Source organism: Symphalangus syndactylus, chromosome 24 (assembly GCF_028878055.3).
Source record: "Symphalangus syndactylus isolate Jambi chromosome 24, NHGRI_mSymSyn1-v2.1_pri, whole genome shotgun sequence".
Lineage (NCBI taxonomy): Eukaryota > Metazoa > Chordata > Mammalia > Primates > Hylobatidae > Symphalangus > Symphalangus syndactylus.
Genome location: NC_072446.2, coordinates 23063960 through 23085554, shown reverse-complemented (window position 1 = coordinate 23085554; position 21595 = coordinate 23063960). Strand labels below are relative to the sequence as shown.

Genomic DNA, 21595 nt, shown 5'->3' with positions numbered 1-21595 from the left:
TAGGGCTTAAGACCCATTGCACAGCCTGAGGGTCTGTGACCACTGGTCGAGGCAGAGGCGTTGTAGCTTCCCAGAAGCTGCCTCCACACCTTATATCCAGAGTCCAGCCACTTTTCACCGAACTTTCCTGCCACCACCCTCTTCTGGGCTGTCATCTTTCTTTTCTTTCCTGGAATAATGCAATATCCTCCTGGCAGCGGCTTATCCCTTCTTTCTCTAATGCCCATTCTCCACTGCTAAACATCCTCCAATGCACAGGACAGCCCCACAGCAAAGAATTCTTCATCGCCAAATGTCAGTAGCACTAAGGTTGAGAAACTGGGCTCTGGTTGAAAAACCAGACACATTCTTCATCCAGAGCCTGGCAGAAGCAGCTGAGAGTCAGACTTCTAGCAACGTGTTGGTAATAAGAGTGAAAGTCCCAAAGTTTGTAAACAAATTCCTTTTTCATCAATTAGTATTCTCAGTTATCTCTAGGATAACATCATTCATTCATTTATTTAACGCATGTATTTCATGCCTGCCATAGGGCAGGCACTGAAGACACAACAGTGGACAAAGCACACAAAATCCCTGCCCTTTGAAGAGTATATCAAAGTGGGAGAGAGAGAAAGGAATCATACAATTAATTATATGTCAGGTTGAAACAAATAAAGCAGCCATGGGGAATGAACAGTGCTATTTTATATGTGGTGGTCAAGGATGGCCTTGCTGAGATGACATTTGAGCTGAGACTTGAACAATGTGAGGGGTGAGTCTTGTGGCATTGGCAGGAAGACCGTACCCGGCAGAAGGGACAGACAGTAAGTGCAAAAGCCCTGAGGTGGGAGGGTGCCTAGAACAGCAAGGAGGCCACTGTGGGTGCAACAGAGTGATGGAGAGGGAGAGTGGTAGGGAAGGAGGCTGTAAGCGTGCTGGGAAAAGCGGGAAGATGCCAGATAATGGGCCCCGTGAGTGGGACTGAGGAGTTGGGCTTTTTCTCTGAGTGAGGCAGGAGCCACAGGAGGGTTTTGAGCAGGGGTGTGAGTTGCTGTGTGTGGAGACCAGACTGGGGATGGGAGGCTGGAGGCAGCGGATGGGACTAGAGGCTCCTGCAATGGTCCAGGAGGGAGAGGATAGGGTCAGGAAGGTAGCAGTGGGGTGGCAAGAAGTGGCCACAACCTGGACACATGTCACTCACACTTGCATCTCACTCTCTCACTTGCATTCTGCCAAGCTGTCCTGAGTGGAAGAGGAAGGGATGAGCCATACTGGGTGTGTCAGAGATTGCCCCTTATCCTGGCAACAATGATAACAGCAGCTGCCCCAGATGGTGACTCCCTCTGTTCCCAGCACTGCACATGGTGCTCCACAGCTTAGCACCTCTGATCTCCGCCATCCCATGTTGTCTTCTGTGGCTGGGCTTCCTGGCCGTGTGCAGAATCACCCAGCGCAACAAATTGTGTGGGGAAAATGGGGATATCCCCATGCAATGGAATGAAGTTGGTTCCTTATCTTACACACCACATGCAAAGACCTAAAATAAGACCTACAGCTGTCAAACTCTCAGAAAAAATTAGGGGAAAAGCTTTATGATTTCCCCCTATTGCCAAAGATTCCTCGAATATAATACCAAAACACAGGCAACAAAAGAAAAAACAGACAACTTGGTCTTCAACAAAATACAAAACTTCTGTGTATTGAAGGACACAATCAATAGGGTGCAAAAACAACCTATGGAATGGGAGAAAATATTTGCAAATTGTATATCTTATTAGGGATTAATATCCAGAATACATAAAGAATTCTTACAACTCAATAACAACAACAACAAAAACAAAAACAATTTTAAAATAGGCAAAGTACTTGAGTAGACATTTCTCCAAAGAAAATACAGTAGTGCCCCCTTATCACAGCAATATCACTTTCTAAGGTTTTAGTTACCTGCAGTCAGCTGTGGTCCAAAAGTATTACATACAATAAGATATTTTGAGAAAGAGAGACCACTTTCACATAGCTTTTATTATAGTATTTTGTTGTAATTATTCTATTTTATTATTAGTTTTTGTTGTTAATCTCTTACTGTGCCTAATTTATAAATTAAACTTTATCATAGGTACGTATGTGTAGGAAAAAACATATAGGGTTTGGTACCATCTGAGGTTTAGGCATCCTGATAAGGGGGTGCTAGTACATACAAATGGCCAAAAAACACATGAAAAGATGCTCAGCATCACTAATCATCAGGAAAATGCAAACCAAGACTGCAATGAGATACCACCTCATGCCCATTTGGATAGCTACCAAAAAAAAAACGTAAACAAAAAAATAGCAAGCATTGACAAGGATGTTGATGTAGTGGCTATTTGTCCCCTCCAAATCTTATGTTGAAATGTGATCCCCAATGTTGGAAGAGGGGCCTGCCTAGTGGGAGGTCTTTGAGTCATGGGGGTGGATCCCTCACAGATGGCTTGATGCCCTCCCTACGGTAATGAGTTCATGTGAGATCTGCTTGTTTAAAAAGGCCTGGCTTCTCTCTTGCTCCCTCTCTCTTCATGTGACATGCGTGCTCCCCCTTTGCCTTCTGCATGACTGTAAGCTTCTTGAGGCCCCATCAGAAGCAGATGCCAGCACTATGCTTCTGGTACAGTCTGCAGAACTGTGAGCCAAAATAAAATTCTCTTCTTTATAAATTACCCAGCCTCAGGTTTTTCTCCATAGCAATGCAAAATTGACTAATACAGATAGGAAGAAATTGGAACCTTTGTACGCCATTGGTGGGAATGTAAAATGGTAACAGCCACTATGAAAAACAGAGCAGCAGTTCTTAAAAAAATTCAGAATAGAATTACCATATGATTCAGCAATTCCACTTCTGGGTATATACCCAAAAGAATTGTTAAAAATTCTAGTCGGTCTCTGCTTATCCATACCCAGAAGAATTGAAAGCATGAACTCTAAGAGATATCTGTACCCCATGTGAATAGCAGCATTATTCACAATAGCCAAGAGGCTGAAGCAACCAAGTGTCTGTCGATGGATGAATGGATAAACAAAATGTACTGTATACATACAGTGGAAAATTATTCAGTCTTTAAAAGGAAGGAAATTCTGACACATTACAACATGGACGAAGCTGGAGGACAGTATGATAAGTGAAATAAGCCAGTCACAAAAGGACAAATACTGTGTGATTCCACTTATATGAGGTACCTAGAACAGTTGAGTTCAAAGGGACAGAAAGTAGGAGGGAGGTTGCCAGGGCCTAGGAGGTGGGCCCAGGAGAATTTAATGGGCACAGTTTCAGTTTTGCAAAATGAAAAAGTTCTAGAGATTGGTTGGACAACAATGTGAATATACTTTACTGAACTATACATTTTAAAATGGTTAAGATGGAAAATTTCATATTATGTGTATTTTACCAGAACTAAAAAGAAACCAGTTAGGGGGTGAGTTTCAACTGTGGGGCCTAGGCATGAGTATTTTGCAAAGCCCAGGTGATCCTTATGTGCAGCCAGAATGGAGAAGCGCTACTCTGTGAGGTGTGCCCCAGGTATTACCCCCACCTCCCAGTCTCAGAGAGGTGAGGTGCCTTGGGGGCTTATACAGCCAGGAAGCAGAGGAGGTGGGATTTGAACCCAGGCCTGTACCCAGGTCCACAGAAGTGTGTCTCACATGGCAACATTACATCTTATTTGTTATTTATGTCATCAGAGAAAACATTTAAGGAGCATTGGCACCCTGGATATTAACATGAGAATTCTAGCTCCCACCCCACCCACTCCCGATATGGGGGCTGAGAGATTCCTCCCATCTCTGGCCCCACCTAGTCATGCCCATTCCTGCCAGAGACACCAAAATCAAGTTGATTTCACCTCAGGGAGAAGGTAGGACCTTATGCATTTAGTTTGTCTATTAAATAATGCTTAATGCTAAATCTGTCTCTCCCATAGTCCCATCCAGGAGCCTTTGGGGGTAAAGTCATCCTAGATCCAGAGCTAGGAACACTTCCAAGTCATAGGGCGATTCTAGACAAATCTTTCTCCTCTCAGCACTGCCCCAGCATGAGAAGGGAACACTGGGATCTTGCTTCTCACTTTCTGAAGGTCACTCATACAACTCAGAGGTCAAAGTCGTGGGCTGGGCAGTCAGGGAGTCCTGGGTGGGATCTGTCCCAGCCTTCCATTCACTGCGTGACCCTGGGCCAGACACTTCCCCTCTCTGAGCCTCAGTTTCCATGGCTGTAAGACGAGGATAGTTATCCCTCCCTTATGGGGGGGCTGTGAAAATCAGATGTGATGGGGTATTTAATGCCCTTTGAACTGTGCCAGGCAAGCACATTGTAAGCACTCAGTGTTAGCTGTTGCTGCCACCGCTGTGGTTTTCATTTTATCTAAGAGACAGAGATGAGGCTGACTGTGCCCTGCCAGACCTAGAATTTCTTCTTTTACGACAACCTCCAAGAGATTTTCTCTATCACGGGTGGGTTGTCTATAATACAGCACTAGGTCATTCTGAAAAATGATGTGTCCCACAGAGCTTTGGTTGGTTCCCCAGCATCTCAGATCCTAAGACAAGATTCTGAGTACAAGTGGCTTATATGATAAGTGATCCCAGAAAACTCTGGAAGGGTAGAGGGAACATGAGACAGGGATAGGAAAGAGGTCAAACAGGGTCTGTTATCAAGCAAGTAATTAATGTGAACAACTGGAGCTGGTCTGGGGACCAGTGTAGAACACACACCTCTGAGTTATACCCCCAGCCAGGGGAGAAGCACGTACACACCTTCCCCATCAGCCGGCAGGTGAGTATACCACTAGTTCCTGCTGGGGTGTTAGTGCCCTGCCTTTACTGGACTGCAGTGGCCAGAGAAAGCCTCTAACCTTACAATGAGCAGGTATCATTTGATGACAGCAATTTTTTGAAAAGGAGCTTATTTATCTTGCACAATTGTCAGGAGGATTACATGAGAGGACAGCAAAAAGAAGAAAAAAAAATCCCAACAGTTATTGAGGGCTTTCTACATACCAGGCCCTAGTCTAAGTGCTCTGCATACATTAATGCATGTAACTCAATCCAATGAGGCAGGCACAGTGATTGCCCCAAAATTGCTGTTGGCTGAAGGAACCAGGGCACAGAGGCCTACAATAGTTGACCCCAAATCACATGGTCAGTGAGTAGAGGAGCCAAACTCTGAACTTGGGCAATCCAGCGCTAAGGTCAAGTGCTTCCCATCCTGATGATGTTATCAAGTACGGGAAGTACACAAATGCTGGGTATGGAGTTGGTGCCTAATGCATGCTTGTTCTCTTCTAGTTAATTAAGCTTTGGCCAACCTGTTCATTTGACCATCCCTTTTTCTTCCTAGCATTTCACATTCACACAGCAAGTCGGTAAAAGATCAGGGGCCATGCCCAGGCCTTTCTGGCCCCACCACCCATATCTGCTGAGGCTCAGGGATCTTTCTGTTATTCCAGGATGTTTGACCAGGATCATCTCTTAGCAGCTGGTCTCTCAGGGGATTTGAAAGGCTATGATGGGCTGTGTGATCCTCAGCAGGTCACTGGAGCATCCTGGGTCTCTGGGTTTCTTTATCCTGTGGGGATGTGGGATTTCTCAGGCACAGCTTCAACACTGATCATGCACTATCATCCTTCATCCTTCAGACAACCCTGTGGAGTAGGTTTTATTAACACCCTCACTTACAGATTAGGAAATGGAAGTGATGAGAGGTGAAGCAAATTGGCCAAAGTCCACAGCTAGGACAAGGCTGGGCTGGAATTCAAAGCCAGGTCTGTGTGACCCCACAATCAGGATTCAGAATTGCTGGCATATTATCTGCCAGGATAAAAACAGGCATCTGGGTTGACCAAGCTGGGGCCAGCAAGAGCCTAAGTCGATGACTCATCACACTGAAGGGGCCCCATGGATTCTGAGGTGGTTCCCGCATTTCTTTTGTTGATAATGCACAGATCCTTGTGGCTCAGGTCAAGGAAGCTGGAACCTCATTACACTAGAGACGTGTAGCTGGAGCAGAGGAATTCCGCGATAACACTAATAATCGTTGCTGCCACTTACTGAATGCTTCCCATGAGTCGGGCGCTGGGCTAGGCTCTTTACATTAGGGGCATCTCCTAATGGCTCTTCATGGTTGCCTCTGTTATAATTCTCATTTCCTAGATAAGGAAAGTGACACTCAGAGAAAGAATGGGGCTTGCTCAAGGTCATATTCATGGTAAGCAACGGAGACAAGAAATCAACCGCATCTGTTGGACTCCAGAGCTGATTCTTAATCAAGTCTGTAATGGGAAAAATATTGACCACTGTTCCTAAATAAAGGCCACTTTAAGCTGGGCATGATGGCTCTCACCTTTAATCCCAGTGCTTTGAGAGGCTTAGATGGGAGGATCACTTGAGCCCAGGAGTTCGAGACCAGCCAGGGCAACGTAGCAAAACCCTGTCTCCACAAAAAAAAATTTCTAATGTAGCCAGGAGTGATGGTGTGCACCTGTAGTCCCAGCTACTCAGGAGGCTGAGGCAGGAGGATCACTTGAGCCCAGGAGTCTGAGGTTACAGTGAGCTCTGATTGCACCACTGCACTCCAGCCTGGGTGACAGAGTGAGACCCTGTCTCTAAAAGAGTTAAAAAATTAAAAATAAATAAATAAAGGCCACTCCCACTTTTGAATACAATAATACTTCATGCTTATAAAGTACTTTCCATTTACAAATTACATTCACATCTGAAATCTCATTGAATCATCAAAAGAGCACTGAAAGGGAGCTATGACTGTTATCACCATCGGGCAGATGAATTCACTGAAACTCAGAGAGCTAAAATGATCCACCCAAGGTCCCAGGATTTAGAAACATAGGCTTGGGAACCAGACGAACTTGGGTTCAAACCTTGGCTCTGCAATTTTCATTCCTTTGACAAATATTTACTGAGAACCTAGCTGTGTGGGCTCAGGCAAGTGACTTCGCCTCTCAGAGCCTCCATTTGCTGTTCTGTAAAAGAGTCTTCATACCACTTATCAAATCCATTCCTTCTCTCATCTGAAAATGCCAGACACTTGCTTTCTCAGGTTCCCTCATAGCTGGGGCATGAGCATGTGACCTGTCCTGGCCAATGGGATTTTAAAAGAAGTCTGCTAGGGTGCTCCTGGGAAAGGGTTTCCTCTCAGAAAAAAAAAAGAAAGTGGGCCAGGTGCTGTGGCTCACACCTGTAATCCCATCACTATGGGTGGCCAAGGCAGGCAGATCACTTAAGGTCAGACATTTGAGACCAGCCTGGCCAACATGGTGAAACTCTGTCTCTACTAAAACCCCTAAAATTAGCTAGGCATTGTGGTACATGCCTGTAATCCCAGCTACTCGGCAGAAGGCTGAGGCAGGAGAATTGCTTGAACCCAGAAGGCGGAGGTTGCAGTGAGCCGCCGAGATCACGCCACTGCACTCCAGCCTGGGTGACAGAGCAAGACTCCATTTCAAAAAAAAAGAAAGAAAGTCGAGCATAGAAGAAAATGTTTCTCTTCATGGGTTAAACATCACTGAATCTACGTCTGAGGGCTGGAACTGGGCAGCCATCTTGAGATATGAAGCATCAAGCATGAGGACCAAGCCACTTGCAAGGGTTGGAGAGCAGAGGAGCAGAGAGATGAAAAGAATCTAGAATCCTGGTGGCATCATTGAGCCATTAACTCACCCTAAAACCAACTGCCTTGGAACTTCATATTATATTCAATGATGCATCTTCCTCCTTATTGAAGCTGCTTTGAGTTTTCTATTCTGCTACTTGCAGCCCAAAGCATCCCTAACTGGCAAACTACCTGGTTGTATCCCTGTTGGAGGAATTTCAATGAGATAGCAGATATGAAGCACCACTAATCAGTGCTGGGCCCAACAAACATCAGCTAATCTGGAAGTTAGGAAGTTATCTCAGGGCTTTAACCCTGAGATTATCCCAGGGATCACAAACACTCCTGGACTGGCAAATCAGTTCACTGTCTCTCCTACTGAGAAAAGCCTGTCAAGTTTTCCGAGAAAGCCAAAGCCCCGTGGTAGCCCCAGCACCGCAACCCTGTCACACCAATGGGGCTGACCCCATCTTCTAAACAAGAATCAATCACACTGCCTTTTGCCTAATGGGTTTTGATTTTCGCTCCTCTGATGGCAAAGCCTAGGGCCTGTGCTTTGGTTTGTCTCCGAGTTGCCAGAACATCCCATCAATTATTAACAGCGTCAGCTCAGTCTCCCTGGCACTGCTGCTGTCAGAAGGAAAGGGTTTGCAGCAACTCGGCCCACCCAGCCCTAGAAAAAAGACTCTTTTCCTTAGCATTTATAACAACAATCCCCACCTGCTATGTGCTAGGCTTTGAGCAAAATTTTGACAAATCTGATTTAATGAAGACCCTGTAAGGTGAGCCTTTTATCTCCATTTTACAGGTGGAAAGTTGGGACTTGGAAAGTTGGAGAAATTACCTGAAGCTAAAAGCTATGGAAGTGGGGACCAGCACAGAACCAGATCCATCCTTGCTCTTCAGCATATGAGATATGGCCACTTTTGTATCTTACAATCACCTAGAAATGATCCTCCATTTGGTCCTGTCACTCTGTGAGCTCTAAGCAATTTCCACAGGCTTTGCTTATTTTGACAAGCAAGGCATCCAAACTGGGGGGATGGGTGGGGATGGGGTGGGCAAGGTGCAGATGACTCAAAGGAGGCCAGAGGTACAGGGACCTGGGTTGCAGGTGGGCAGTGAGAAGGGGTGACAGGTCCCCAAACCCTGAGACACAGTGACTGCTTGCTTGCTTGATTGATTCATTCATTCGTTCATTCATTCATTCATTCATTCATTCATTTATTCATTCCACATGCTCCTCAGTGCCAGGCACCATCATGGGTGCTGGGAATCAAGCAGTGAATCAATTCATGGTACTCCCATTCTTGTGGGTGTGAAACAGAGAAACATAAAGAAGCAAATATAATTTCAGATGGCGTTTAAGGCCTCTGCAGGAAAGACATTGCATGATGCAACAGATAGTGAGGGGAGGGAAATTGTTTAGAACAGCAGTCAAGGAAGGTCTGTATGAGGAGGGGACATGTGAGCAGGAACCTGCTCAAATGAGGAAGGGGGAAAAGGGGCTGGCCAAGGGGGAATCTGGGGAAGAGTATTCCAGGCAGCAGAAACAGCAAGTGCAATGGTCCTGAGGTCAGATAAACTCTGGCCTGTTTATGGAACAGCAAGGCCAGTGGGGCTGGAGCCAAGTGAACCAGAGGAGATCAAAAGAGATGAGTCCAGGGAGGTCATGGGGGCCAGATTCTGCCCGGGCCTTGTATGCCAGGATGAAAAGTCTGGATTTTATTTTGAGTGTGATGGGAAACTTCTGGAGGATTTTAAGCAGATGAATAATGTGATCCAATTTACATTTTGAAAAGCTCACTTTGGCTGCTATGTGGGGAATGGATTGCAGGGGCAAAAGTGGAAGCCGGGAGACTGGGGAGGAGGCTGCGGCACTTGATCACTATAGAAAGAACACTTCGTTTGGATTTCTGGCTACTCCTGTCTGCCTGTGGTGTGACCTTAGGCAAGTTACTTAACCTCTTTCAGCCTCACTGTTTGTGAAAGGTGGGATAATAACAGAGCTGCGTTGTTACACTCCATACACAGTAGGTGTTTGATCATTGGCAGCCAGGATTTCTATTCTGAGGGCCAGTGAGCCTGCCTGCCTCCCCATTTCAGCTCTGGCTGCAGAAAATCCTAGATGGTCCATCTGCCAGGAATGTGAGCCGACAGCCCCAGACTGGGATCATGGAGAGGTCACGAGGCTGTCCCTGCTAGCAGATTAACCCAAGGGAGAGGAGAGGTTCTTTATTCCCAAACAGCACCTCTTGCAAGCCCCAGTGCTTGGGTCTTGCTGCCAGACCAAAACATGGCCCTGTGCCTGCTTCTTCTCTGGGAGGGCAAATTGTCCAGTTCCCTGTACCTTGTTCTCATGTCTTAGGGACAGGACAGGGAGGGAGAGTCACGTTTGGGCCTAAATGGGATGTGGAGTGGGAGAACCTGTGTCATACCTAGAAATAGCAAAATAAGTCTGTTGATCCTAAGCTGATTAAGGGTGAGTGACTCTGTCTTAGGAGGAGGCTTTTTGGACATAAAATTGGGGGCGGGATTATGGAGAGAGACAGCCCACAGCCTCAGAGGAGGAAGCCAGGCCCAGGAACCTCTACATCCTTGTTAGGGCCAACAGGGAAACGAAAAAAAAACACGTGGGGGCTCCCTCCACCCTCTTAGCAGCCACCCCTACTCCATCTACTCTCAGGGGCCTCTCCTTGGGTGGCTAGATCTGGAGGAAGGACCCCACGGAGTCTCCCTTCAGACTGGGACCTGCAGGTGGGCCTTCAACGAGAACTGAGCCAGGGACCCCACAATAAAAGGCTGGGCTGGACAGGAGCCAGCCCTAGCTAGTAAGATATGGCTGGATATTTAGGCTTCCTCCTCTCCTCTTTCTTTTGCCACAAATCTATATACCTGACCCCTTTTTTAGGCCCCACACTCAGTTACATTCTCCCCATGTTTCCCAAGTTGGTCTTGCTGGATTTCAACATCAACATCTCTCTTTTCTGGGTTCTCCATGAACCTCACAGAACCTCTTTTATAGCCTTGCACACACTGTTTTGTCATTTGTTCCCAGCACCCAGCACTTTGGGCACATGAAGACAGGCCCCATCTCTCCCAGGCAACCCTGAATCCCAGCCTGACGTAGAAAAGTTGCTGATCAACCAGTGCCCTCCCGCCCTGCCTTGGCTCCCACCCCAAGCCTTCCTCAGTCCCCTACAGCCCATGCCATTACCCAGCAGCACCAAAGACTCTCTGTCCCACTCTTTGTGTTCAAACTCATTCCTGCCTCCTCCTCCTCCTCCTTTATTTTTCACATTGCCTCATTTTTCTCTCCTATTTTGAAATTTACATCTTGTTCCAAGAGCCGAAGCATCGTTACAAGCTGCACCAAACCATTCTTGAAATAAACTCACCAAATAAATAAGTAACCAGGGGGTGACCCCTCACCCACAAGCATCCACAACCAACTGCATGTGTCATGTGGGTCCACACCTACCCGTCGGGGTCCCTTCTTACTTATGTTTAAACTACCTGACAGTATCTCAGTGTCCGGTAAGCATGTCTGTAAGCTGCTTTTATTCCCTTGCTGGGGCAGAGTGAGGTTATAAATATGGAGATATTAAAATCACAGGGTGACCCAATCCAGCCTAGGTCTGGGACTTCACAGGGAAGCAAACCCTACTCCACCCCAGCAAGCCTCTGTTGTCTCTCTGTGCTCTCTCTCTTATTCATCAGTGTCCATCTTCTTCCTGTGGCTTTTTATGGGTCCCTGTAAAACCTCTCCAACAAAGTAAGGGTATAACGTCTTGGATAATAAAAAAATGGAGTGACCAGTGCCACATGGGAAAAGTCTGAGGGGGTTGGTCCTCACCTCTGGGGACTCAGTCCTAGCCTATCCCCATTACTAATCTTCATCTTTGGGAATGAAGCCAAAGTCCTCCAGCAGTGGTCCTCAATATGGGGATGCAAGCAGATCCCGCCAGACCAGCAGCCCCCAGATCCCAGACCAGCAGCCCCCAGATCCCAGACTCACCTTGGCAGCCACAGAGGAATTGGGCTTCTCCAGTAGGTCCCAGAGTTTTTTCCTCTTCTCTGCGCAGCACGTGTTATCGAACTCCTCGCCTTCCCGCTCCCGTAGGGTCTCGGCCTCACGCTTGAGCTCCTCGTTCATCTGCTCTTTCTTCTGGTGGTAGCGGGCCTGGCAGCAGGACTCCAGGTAGATCTCGTCGATGCCCCAGTAGTCGAGCTCTTGGCTGAAGCTGAGAGCGCACATCTCCTCCATCATGTGCAGTCGCCCAGTGCGGTAGAAGTTGAGGATGGAGGTGAAGGCGCCCGGGTGGCGGTCAAAGAAGTACTCGTTGTCGTCGAGGCTGTAGTCATCGCACACCTCGAGCAGCGAGTCGTGCGTGTTGCAGTCGCGGAGCTTGCCCAGCCGCGTGCGGGGCAGGCGGTCCAGGGTACGCCAGAGCACCTCGTGCGCCAGCCCCCCAACGTTGAGGCGGACCCGCCGAGAGCACGCCTTGCTGCGCACGATCTCCATGGGCTCGGGCGGCAGCGAGCTGGTGGAGCGGGAGCCATGCTTCGTCATGCCCGCCGGCATCGCTGATCCGGCCGCCCCCGCCCCCCCTGCCCCCCCAGGCCGCTGTCACTCGACGGCAAGGCCCGCTGCTGCGGGGGAGGGGGGCAGGGAGTGCTGTGGGCTGCTGGGGGTGCAGGGGGCCGCTCGGGCGCGCGTCACGGCCGTCTTCTCACCTCCATCCCGACGGCTGGGAGGCAGAAAGCGAAAGCGGACGCAGGTCAGCAAACGGGGAGCTGGACATGCTGTCCCCCCGCCCCCCACCTCTCCACCAGGCTCCCAGCCGGCCTTGACCTTCCCCCGCGCTTAAGCGGCTCAGTGGGGTAGGACGGATGGTCGCTGTCCCTCCAGCGGGTGCTGAAGTCCTCCGCACCCCTAGGATAGAGGGAGGGGCCGCCCATCGGGGCGGGGAGAGGGCCCCAAGAGATGCCCCTGGAGCCTGGGAGGCCCCACCCTGGGCTTCTGCAGCCCAGGCGCGACCCAGCCGCCCGGGGCGCTGTCCGCCCCTTAGAGTGCTGAAACTCGCTTCATTATGGGTCTCCCGATCGAGTCCCGAACCTGGCCCCGCCATGGGGAGAGAGGGGGAGCTGCATGAAAACTTTCTTTCTTTATCTTTTTCTTTCTTTCTTTCTTCTTCTTCTTTCTTTTTTTTTTTTTTTTAACGAGCTCTCTTCTTTTCCTTCCCCTGCTCGAGATAATCAAGATTTTGGGGGTGGGGGAATGGCAGCGGGCTTTTTTCCAAATCTTAAAAGATTTGGAGGAATTCCGGGGGTTCCAGGTGCCCACCTGTCCGAGGTCACAACAGACGGGGTGTGCACAACAGCCCCTCTGTCCTGTAGCGACCCCTCTTCCCAAACACTGGAGCATCTCCTGAGGTTGCTCCAGCGACAAGGTGAGCCGCGAGGAGGAAAAGCCCGCTCTCGCCTCTCCCTCTGCGCCCCCAACCCTACCGCAGGAGGGGCGGGCAGAGTCTTCGGGATCCGCCTGCGCCGTCCTCCCCTCGCTCCTTCCCCGCCTCCTCCTCCTCCTCCTCCTCTCCCTTCCCCTCCTCCTCTTCCTCCCCCTCCTCCTCCTCCTCCTCCTCGTTCCTCTCCTGCGATGGCTTTTTATAACTCCGGGTTCTGCGCCTTTCCCCGGGCTTGGAAGGGAAGGGGTGGGGGAGGTGGGAGGCGGGGAAATGAGCTAAATTTTCTGGCCTTTTCAAAACGTGCCATCCTCCCACCGCGCACTGGTGATTTCGGGGGGTTTCCCTGAGCACCCCCTGCATGTAGGGCTCACGCCTTAGCCCCAGAATGGGGATCGCGCCCCACCCCCAGGCCCCAGCCCTTGCCTGCCTCCCACCCCGCTCCCCTCCAGCCTGGAGCTGCGGAGCCCGAGCAGACCAACAGGCCGAGCTGCGGCAGGCAAGCCCCCTGCCCGTGTCCCCATGCACCCCCACGGAAGGCCGTACGCCCCAACACTCACCCCCAGGGCGGCCGCCTCCTGGGGCCAGGGACCGCGCATCGTCCCGGCCGCCCGGGCGCCCCCGCCCGTGGGCAGCGGCGGTCCCGGGGCCGGGCTGAGCGGGGCCTACCCCGGCCGGGCAGGCAACGCGCCCGGGCTGCAGGCGCCGCGGGGCCGGGGCGCGCTCTCCGAGGCGGGGGGCGCGGGCGGTCGCCGGGGGCGCGGGGGCAGGACCGCGGCCGCGCGGCACCTCCTCCACCTCCTCCTCCTTCTGCTCCCGCGGCGGCGGCGGCGGCTGCCTGGGCGAGATCAACAAGTCGGGGCTGAGCTTCGGCTCCGCGCTCGCTGCTGTTCTGTCCCGCACTTCGGAGCGCCCGGAGCCGGGCACCGAGGCGGGACGGCGCCACCTGCGGGTCGGAAGCGCGCGCGCGGCTTAACTCTTGCCTGCCCGGCCCAGCCTGCCGGGGAGGCCGGGGGCGGGCTCCGGGCTCGGGCCAAGGAGACGCGCGTGGCCGTGCATCCCTCTCCACCCAGGCCACCTGCACAGCCGGCCTCGCGATCCCGCCTTCCTTCGTCCCGTCAACAACGTGGGTTGAACGCCTCCTGTGCGCGAGCCGCGGTGCAGGGCACGGTGACAGGCGTCTGAGATACAGCTGTGAATCAAACACAAACATCCGGCCCTCGTGGAGCTGGTTGGAAACAGATCATAAACAAAAAAAGCGAAAGGATATGTGAGGCGGTGACAAGCGCTGGGGGAAATAATGAAGCAGGAGGGAGGGTCAGAGGATGGGAGGAGGGAGCAAATCGGAACTGTAAATAGCCCTTGCTTTCATGAGCTTCCATTCTAGATTTTAGCGGGGGGTCGGGGGTGGGGGGCGGAGGCGGACAATGAACACATCAGTACATATGCAGTGTTGCAGGTGGTGATAACCGCTAAGAAGAAAAATAAAGCGAGGTATGGGGAAAAGAGGGTGAAGAGTGAGCTGGTTTATATAGTCTGGTGATTCATTCATTCATTCATTCATTCATTTATTCATGTTAAGTTGGACATCTGGTTATTGACAGCTTCCCATGTGCAAGCAGAATACCAGGCTCCGTGAAGGGAAAGTCTTTCCCCTGGAGCTCCCCATCCAGTGGGGGAGGAAAAACCCATCAGATGATCCCAGAAATGAAAACTGGAGGAGGTACCTGGAGAGGCAGGCAAGGGTTCTCTAAGGATGCCACAGATGGGCCTTGTGTTTACTCATTTATTCTTTCAAATATTCATTTACTGCATGATAAGTAAATAGGTGTCGGGGGCCGGGCACAGTGGCTCATGCCTGTAATCTCAGCACTTTGGGAGACTGAGGCGGGAGGATGGCTTGAGCCCAGGAGTTGGAGACCAGCCTGGGCAACATAGTGAGACCCCGTCTCTGCCAAAAACCAAAAAATTAGCTGGGCATGGTGCTGCGTACTTGTGGTCTCAGCTACTCAGAAGGCTGAGGCAGGAGGATCACTTGAGCCCAGGAGGTCAAAGCCACAATAATCTGTGATTGCACCTCTGCATTTCAGCCTGGATAACAGAGTGAGACCCTGTTGCAAAAAAAAAAAAAGAAAAAAAGAAAAAAAAAGTGCCGGGGATGGGTACAGCAGTGAGCTCCCCTGCCCTGGAGGACGAAAACTGAACAAGACACAGGGTTCCAACACGGGTTCCTCTCTGGCCTTTTTCTTCATTTCTAAAATTAAGCGGTTCATTTCCATTATTTCCATAGAGTTACACATAATATTATTATATATTTTTTACTTGTCCACTTATCATCTCCATCATCACGACCCTTGTCCAATGTACCATCGTCTTGTCTCCCTGCAACCTCCCTAAAACTTGGCATCCCTGGCTCCCATCTTGGCCTCCTACAGTTCATTCTCCCCATGGCCACCAAAACAACTGCTACATTTCATAAATTGGACCGTGTTTCTCATCTGCTTAAAACCTTCCCCAAACTTTCCCTTGCTTTAGACGAAAACCTAAACTTCTGATCTATTGCCCTAATTCAGCCCTGCCCCCCTCTCTGAGCTTGTAGACCAGTGGAGGAAGACAGATAACTAAAAAAGGAAGAGAGAGTTTCAGGCTACGGTAATTGTTATAAAGGAAATGGAACATCATGATGCTGTGGAAAGAGACCAAGCTGCTAGCGTAACACAGGGTGGTCAGAAAGGGTGTCTCAGAGGAGATTAACAGAGACTTGAAAGATAAGAAGGGACTAGCCATGGGGAGAATGAGGGAAGTGCATTCCAGGTGGAGGAAACAGCAAGTGCAAATGACCTGGGGTGTGAGAGACAGTGAACAATCACATTCCCTCCTGCTTCAGGCTGGTCAGAAAGGGTTCTCAGCTGGCCCCTCTGTAAGCCTAATCTGTTGAAGGCAACTTTTCCCCAGAGATCTGGGCATTCCCACAGGAGGCTTCAGATAGCAATAAATCCTTCCTGATGAGAGGGAAAAAATGACTCTATGATGGTGAAATTTCCAGGCATTACTGCAGGCATTACGGTGCCTTCCAGGTACAGCTAAAATAACACCTGGAAGTGCGGTTCTTCTCTACTCCATATAACCAAGGAGTGGAGATGAATGTTTGTTGGGCACCTACTACAAGTAGTCCTCTGAAGGTATAACATCCATCAGCTTCCACATCTGTAAATGAGAGATGAGGTTATTTATAGATGTGGAAACTGAAGCTCCGAGAGAAGGTGTCTTGCCCAATATCTTGCTGGCAAGTGCTGGCACAACCAGATATGGGAATCTCTTGTTTGACTCCAAAATCAACAGGCTATCCAAATACCAGAGCAGCCTGTCTGCAAAGTCCTTTATCCATCAATTCATTTATTGATTAATGGAATCATTCCAGATGTTTACTGAGCACCTACTATGTGCCTCAGCATGGGTGTTGGTGCTGGGAATTGAGGGTGAGTAACTTTTATGGTCCCTGTCCTCGTGGAGCTACACACCTCTATTGCCAAGGCCAGGAACAGACATAAAACCTTGTTACTTGTTTTTCTTCTGTATTGTTTTTTTCATTTTTAAATTCTCTTTTATCTGCATTCCCCTCCCACTACCCCTTCTAGCCCATAGGAAATGGTTGTCATGTGTCAACCGTATATTGTTTTGTTTGGGTTTGTTTTTGCTTTTGCTTTTAGAGATCGGGACTCACTCTGTCATCCAGGTTGGAGTGCAGTGGCATGATCATGGCTCATTGCAACCTAAAACTCCTGGGCTCAACCTCCTGCCTCGGCCTCCCAAAGTGTTGGGATTACAGGTGTGAGTCCCTGTGCCCGGCCTGTATATTGCTTTGTTTGTATGAGTTCTTGAAAACTGTGTTTGGTGTTTTGTGTGCACTTTAAAACTTACATATATGGTTTGTGTTATACAACACATTCTATTTATTTTTCTCTAAGATCCATCCACGTTGCTGTGGGTACACCCAGCCTGCTGCTCGTAATAGCTGCACAGTTATTCACGATGACACATGTCCCCTTTCCACTGTCCACCCGCTATGTGGTCACCCAGAAGACCTCCAACTCCCACCACCACCATCCACGAGCATCCTGCCACATGTCTGCTTATGAGCCAGTGTGATGATTTTTTAAAAAAACATTTCCTGCAGGTTCAGAATTGGCATATCACAGAGTATGTATGCACTTAATTTAACTAAGCACACCCAAGTCTCCCTATAGATGTCTGTTCCAGGCTGCATCTCACCAGCAGTGCTCGAGAGTTCCTACAGCTCCACATCCCAGCCAGCATTTGGTATTATCCAGATATCTAGGTGTTGACAGTCTAACACATACAAAGTAACATCTCAGTATATTTAAATTTGCATTTCTCTGATTACTAATGAGTCTGAGATTCTCTTCATATGCTTATTGTTCTCTTATATAAATTGCCTGTGCACACAGTGGCCCATTTTTCTATTGGGATTCCTGTTTTTTTCTTGATGATTTGCAGGATTCCTTTGTATAATGCAGATTTTAAGTCCCTTGTGGATTTTAGACATTGCAAACGTCTTCTTCTGCTTTGTCACCTACCTATTAATCTTGTCTACAGTGTCCTTTATTAAGCAGAAATCTTTTTAATGTGATCAAGATAATCTATTTTTGGCTGTATAGTTTGTGCTTTTAAAGTTTTTGTTTGAGTCCTCCCCTGCCCCTAAGTTGCAAACAGTTTTATTTATTAATTTTATATTTTTATTTTTTACTTTAGGTCTTTAACCAATTGTGTGTGTGTGTGTGTGTGTGTGTGTGTGTTATTTGGTAGGGAGCCAACTTCATTCATTCCCTATAGTCGGCTAGTTTTCTGAAAACTACCTATGAAATAACTTGTCCTTTCCCCAGCTGATCTGTGGGCCACCTTTGTCATATGAAGCCTCTTGCACTCCCCACTCTGCTCCATTGGGCTTCTTTTGCTTATGTCACTGTGGTCCTGTTTTTATTAGCATGGCTTTATAGTGTGCTTTAGCGCCTGTAGCCCTTGTCTCTCTTCTTTGTTCTTTTTAGGGCACACTTGGCTATTTATGAACCTTTAATCCTCTCTACAAACTTTTTAGTAAGTTTATTATGGGACAATTTCTCTTCCCTTGCACTCATTTCCTAATCCTGATGACCAATCTGCCACCAAAGCCTACCCACAGCTCCTCTGCCCAGTGAAACCCCTAAGGAATGTCGCCATGGTTAATACTAAGTGTCAACTTGATTGGACTGAAGGATGCAAAGTATTGCTCCTGGGTGTGTCTGTGAGGGTGTTGCCAAAGGAGATTAACAATTGAGTCAGTGGACTGGGAGAAGCAGACCCACCCTCAATGTGGGTGGGCACCATCCGATCAACCACCAGTGTGGCTAAAATAGAGCAGGCAGAAGAAGGTGGGAGAAGCTGACTTGCTGAGTCTTCTGGCCTCTATCTTTCTTCCATGCTGGATGCTTCCTGCCCTGCAACATCGGACTCCAAGTTCTTTGGCTTTTAGACTCTTGGACTTACACCAAATGGCTTTCAAGTCTTTGGCCACAGACTAAAGGCTGCACTGTAAGCTACTCTACATTTGAGGTTTTGGGACTTGGACTGGGCCACTACTGGCTTCCTTCCTCCTCAACTTGCAGACAGCCTGTTGTGGGACTTCACCTTGTGATTGTGTAAGTCAATTCTCCTTAATAAACTCCCTTTCATATATACATCTATCCTATTAGTTCTGTCCCCCTGAGGAACCCTGACTAATACAAATGTGGACAGACAGGTCCCTGGAAAGAAATCTGGGGCCAATCTTCCAATCAGCTGGAAAGTCAAGGAAAGCAATTTCCCCACAAAAACGAGTGAGACAGATATTTTGATGTTATTATGTTTGTTTGTTTGTTAAACAAACAGGGGATATGTTACAATGTCTGGAGATATTTTTGATCGTCATAACTCCAGGGGAGAGGGAGAGTGGTTGTTCTGGCCTCTAGTGGGTAGAGGCCAAGAATGGTGCTAAGCATCATGCATGGCCCAGGACAACCCCAATTATAAAGAATTCTCCTGCACCAACTCTCAATAGTGGCAAGATTGTGAAACCCTGCATGAGTTAGATGGAAGGCAAAGGTGTTTCCCAGTCTGGGAATGCCATTCTTCAACCAACCATTAATGAGCACCTACTATGTACCAAGCATTACTCTTGACACTGGAGCTACAGTGTAAATAAAATAGACAGTACTGCATTCATGGACTTATATTCTTGTGGGAGATACAGTTAATAATCAAGTAAATAAGTCATTCTGTTTGTGATAAATGCAGTGAAAAAAAGTAAACAGGAGTAAGCGATACAGCCTAACTGAGAGAGACATCAGCAACTTTAGATAGAGTAGTCAGGAAAGGCTTCCTGGAGGAGGCAATATGTCTAAGCTGAGAACCTGCGGGTAGGAAAAGCCAACCACGTGGAGTTCTGAGGAAGGAGGTACAGGCAAGGGAACAGCACAAGCAAGGGCCCTAAGGTGGGAATGAGCTTGGTGTGTTCTAAGAACACATGGATGCCAAGACCAAGCCATGCAGTGCCTGGTTGGGATTTTATTCTCAAGGTTAAGGGAGGAGTTTGAGTTTTTTCTAATTGTGATGGGAAGCCACGGTAGTGTTTTAAGCAAAGAAGTCCCATGCACTGAGGCAATGACTCCAGCTGCTGGTGTGCATTGTGAAGTATTTGAGGATAAAAAAAATGGTGGCAGGAAAACCCATGATAAGATTTCTCCAATTGTCCAGGGCAAAGGTAATGAGATTTGGACTGGGATGATAGTGGCAAGGATGGCTGGGCAATTTCACAGCCACAAGTCTCTGATGGGAAACTGGTATCTAGTGGGTGGGGGCCAGGAATGCTGCTAAACACCATGCAATGCCCAGCACAGCCCCCCACTATAAAGAATTCTCGGCCGGGCATGGTGGCTCACGCCTGTAATCTCAGCACTTTGGGAGGCTGAGGCGGGCAGATCATCTGAGGTCAGGAGTTTGAGACTAACCTGGCCAACATGGTGAAAACCTGTCTCTACTAAAAATACAAATAGCCAGGTGTGGTGGCGCATGCCTGTAGTCCCAGCTATTCAGGAGGCTGAGGCAGGAGAATTGCCTGAACCTGGGAAGTGGAGGCTGCAGTGAACCAAGATTGCGCCACTGCAATCCAGCCTGGACGACAGAGCAAGACTCTGTCTCAAAAAAAAAAAAAAAAAAAAAAAACCAGCCCAAATGTCAATAGTGGCAAGATTGAGAAACCTTAGATTAATTAAACGGAAGGCAAAGGTCCCCAAGCCCAAGGCCAGTGCTAGATATTCCACATCACTCAGATTCTTCCCCACTAGTGGCCCGATATTTACAAAGTGTGGCTCCAGATTCAGATAAAGAACATCAGGGTATGCCTGGAGCTTGCAAGTAAAGGCAGTGGGAATGGCTCTGTCACTTTTCAGCTAACAGCCCTGTTGTGACTACTTGTCCATTTATTTACTCAACAAGGATTCAGTGCAAAATGACTCAGATGGCAGTGTGACCTGTGGCTCAGAGGAAGGATTCTGGAGTCAGAATGGTGCTATTACTTACTTGCAGTGACCTTGGGCAAGTGCCCTAACCTCTCCAAGCCTCAATTTTCTCATCTGAAATATAGGGTGGTAATAAAAAGAGCACTTGCTTTATAGGATTATTATGAGGAATTTGTAGAAAGCACTCAGTCATCACCAGCTCTCATTGTCTGGTAACTGTAGGTTACCTAAGGGCAGGAGCTAGTCTGTCTTGCTCATCTCATATAAGAGAATGCTTAACTAATAGAGACTTAAAGAATACAGATATTTACTTATCTCACCTAAAAAGTTAAGAGGAGGGTGGCATGAAAGTTGATTCAGCAACTGAACCTTGTTATTAAGGACCCAGGTTTCTTCCACCCTTTTGTTCTGCCTCCCTATATGTATAGGCTTTTCATGCCCAGGCTTGTTGCCTCATCGCTACAAAATGGCTGCTGTTATGTCAGGCATCAATCTTCATAAAATCATATTCAAAGGCAGGAAGGAGGAAGTGACAAGGATGGCCAAAATAACTCTCGCTTCTCTCACTCTCTCTCTCTTTTTTTGTAATCCCGCCGCCCACCATCAACTTCCCCTACCATCTCATTGGCCAGAACTGGGTCATTTAGCCACCCCTAGGCTGATCACTAGCAAAGGGAACAGGATTCACCCCATAGGGTGAGATTATTCCTGTATTAACAAAATTCAAGTTCCTTTAATAAGGAAGAAATTAAGACAGAAGTTGAGTGGGCAGCCAACAGTGTCCGCCATACTGTTCACCAGTGGCCAGCACAATCCCTATTACAGAGAAACTGTTTGACAAATGTTTTTGAATGAATAAATAAACCCTCTTATTTGAGGGCATATGAGAAGCTTATGGAACAGTTTGGAGGTTTCTCAAAAAACTAAAAATTGAGCTACCATATGATCTAGCAATACCATTG

General features: G+C 48.4%; 1 protein-coding gene across 3 annotated transcripts in view; it reads right to left on the bottom strand.

Moving 5' to 3' along the window:
• Positions 1-12212, bottom strand: part of KCNB1 (potassium voltage-gated channel subfamily B member 1) — a 182212-nt gene extending 170000 nt beyond the window's left edge. For all 3 annotated transcript variants that reach the window (XR_010119320.1, XR_008654482.2, XM_055265219.2), the window contains exon 1: positions 11634-12212. Coding sequence is in view for 1 of the 3 variants with exons in the window: in XM_055265219.2 (XP_055121194.1) it covers positions 11634-12200 (567 nt within the window). In the remaining 2 variants the exon portion in view is untranslated. The remainder of the gene's footprint in view (positions 1-11633) is intronic.
• Between the last annotated feature and the right edge of the window lie 9383 nt (positions 12213-21595).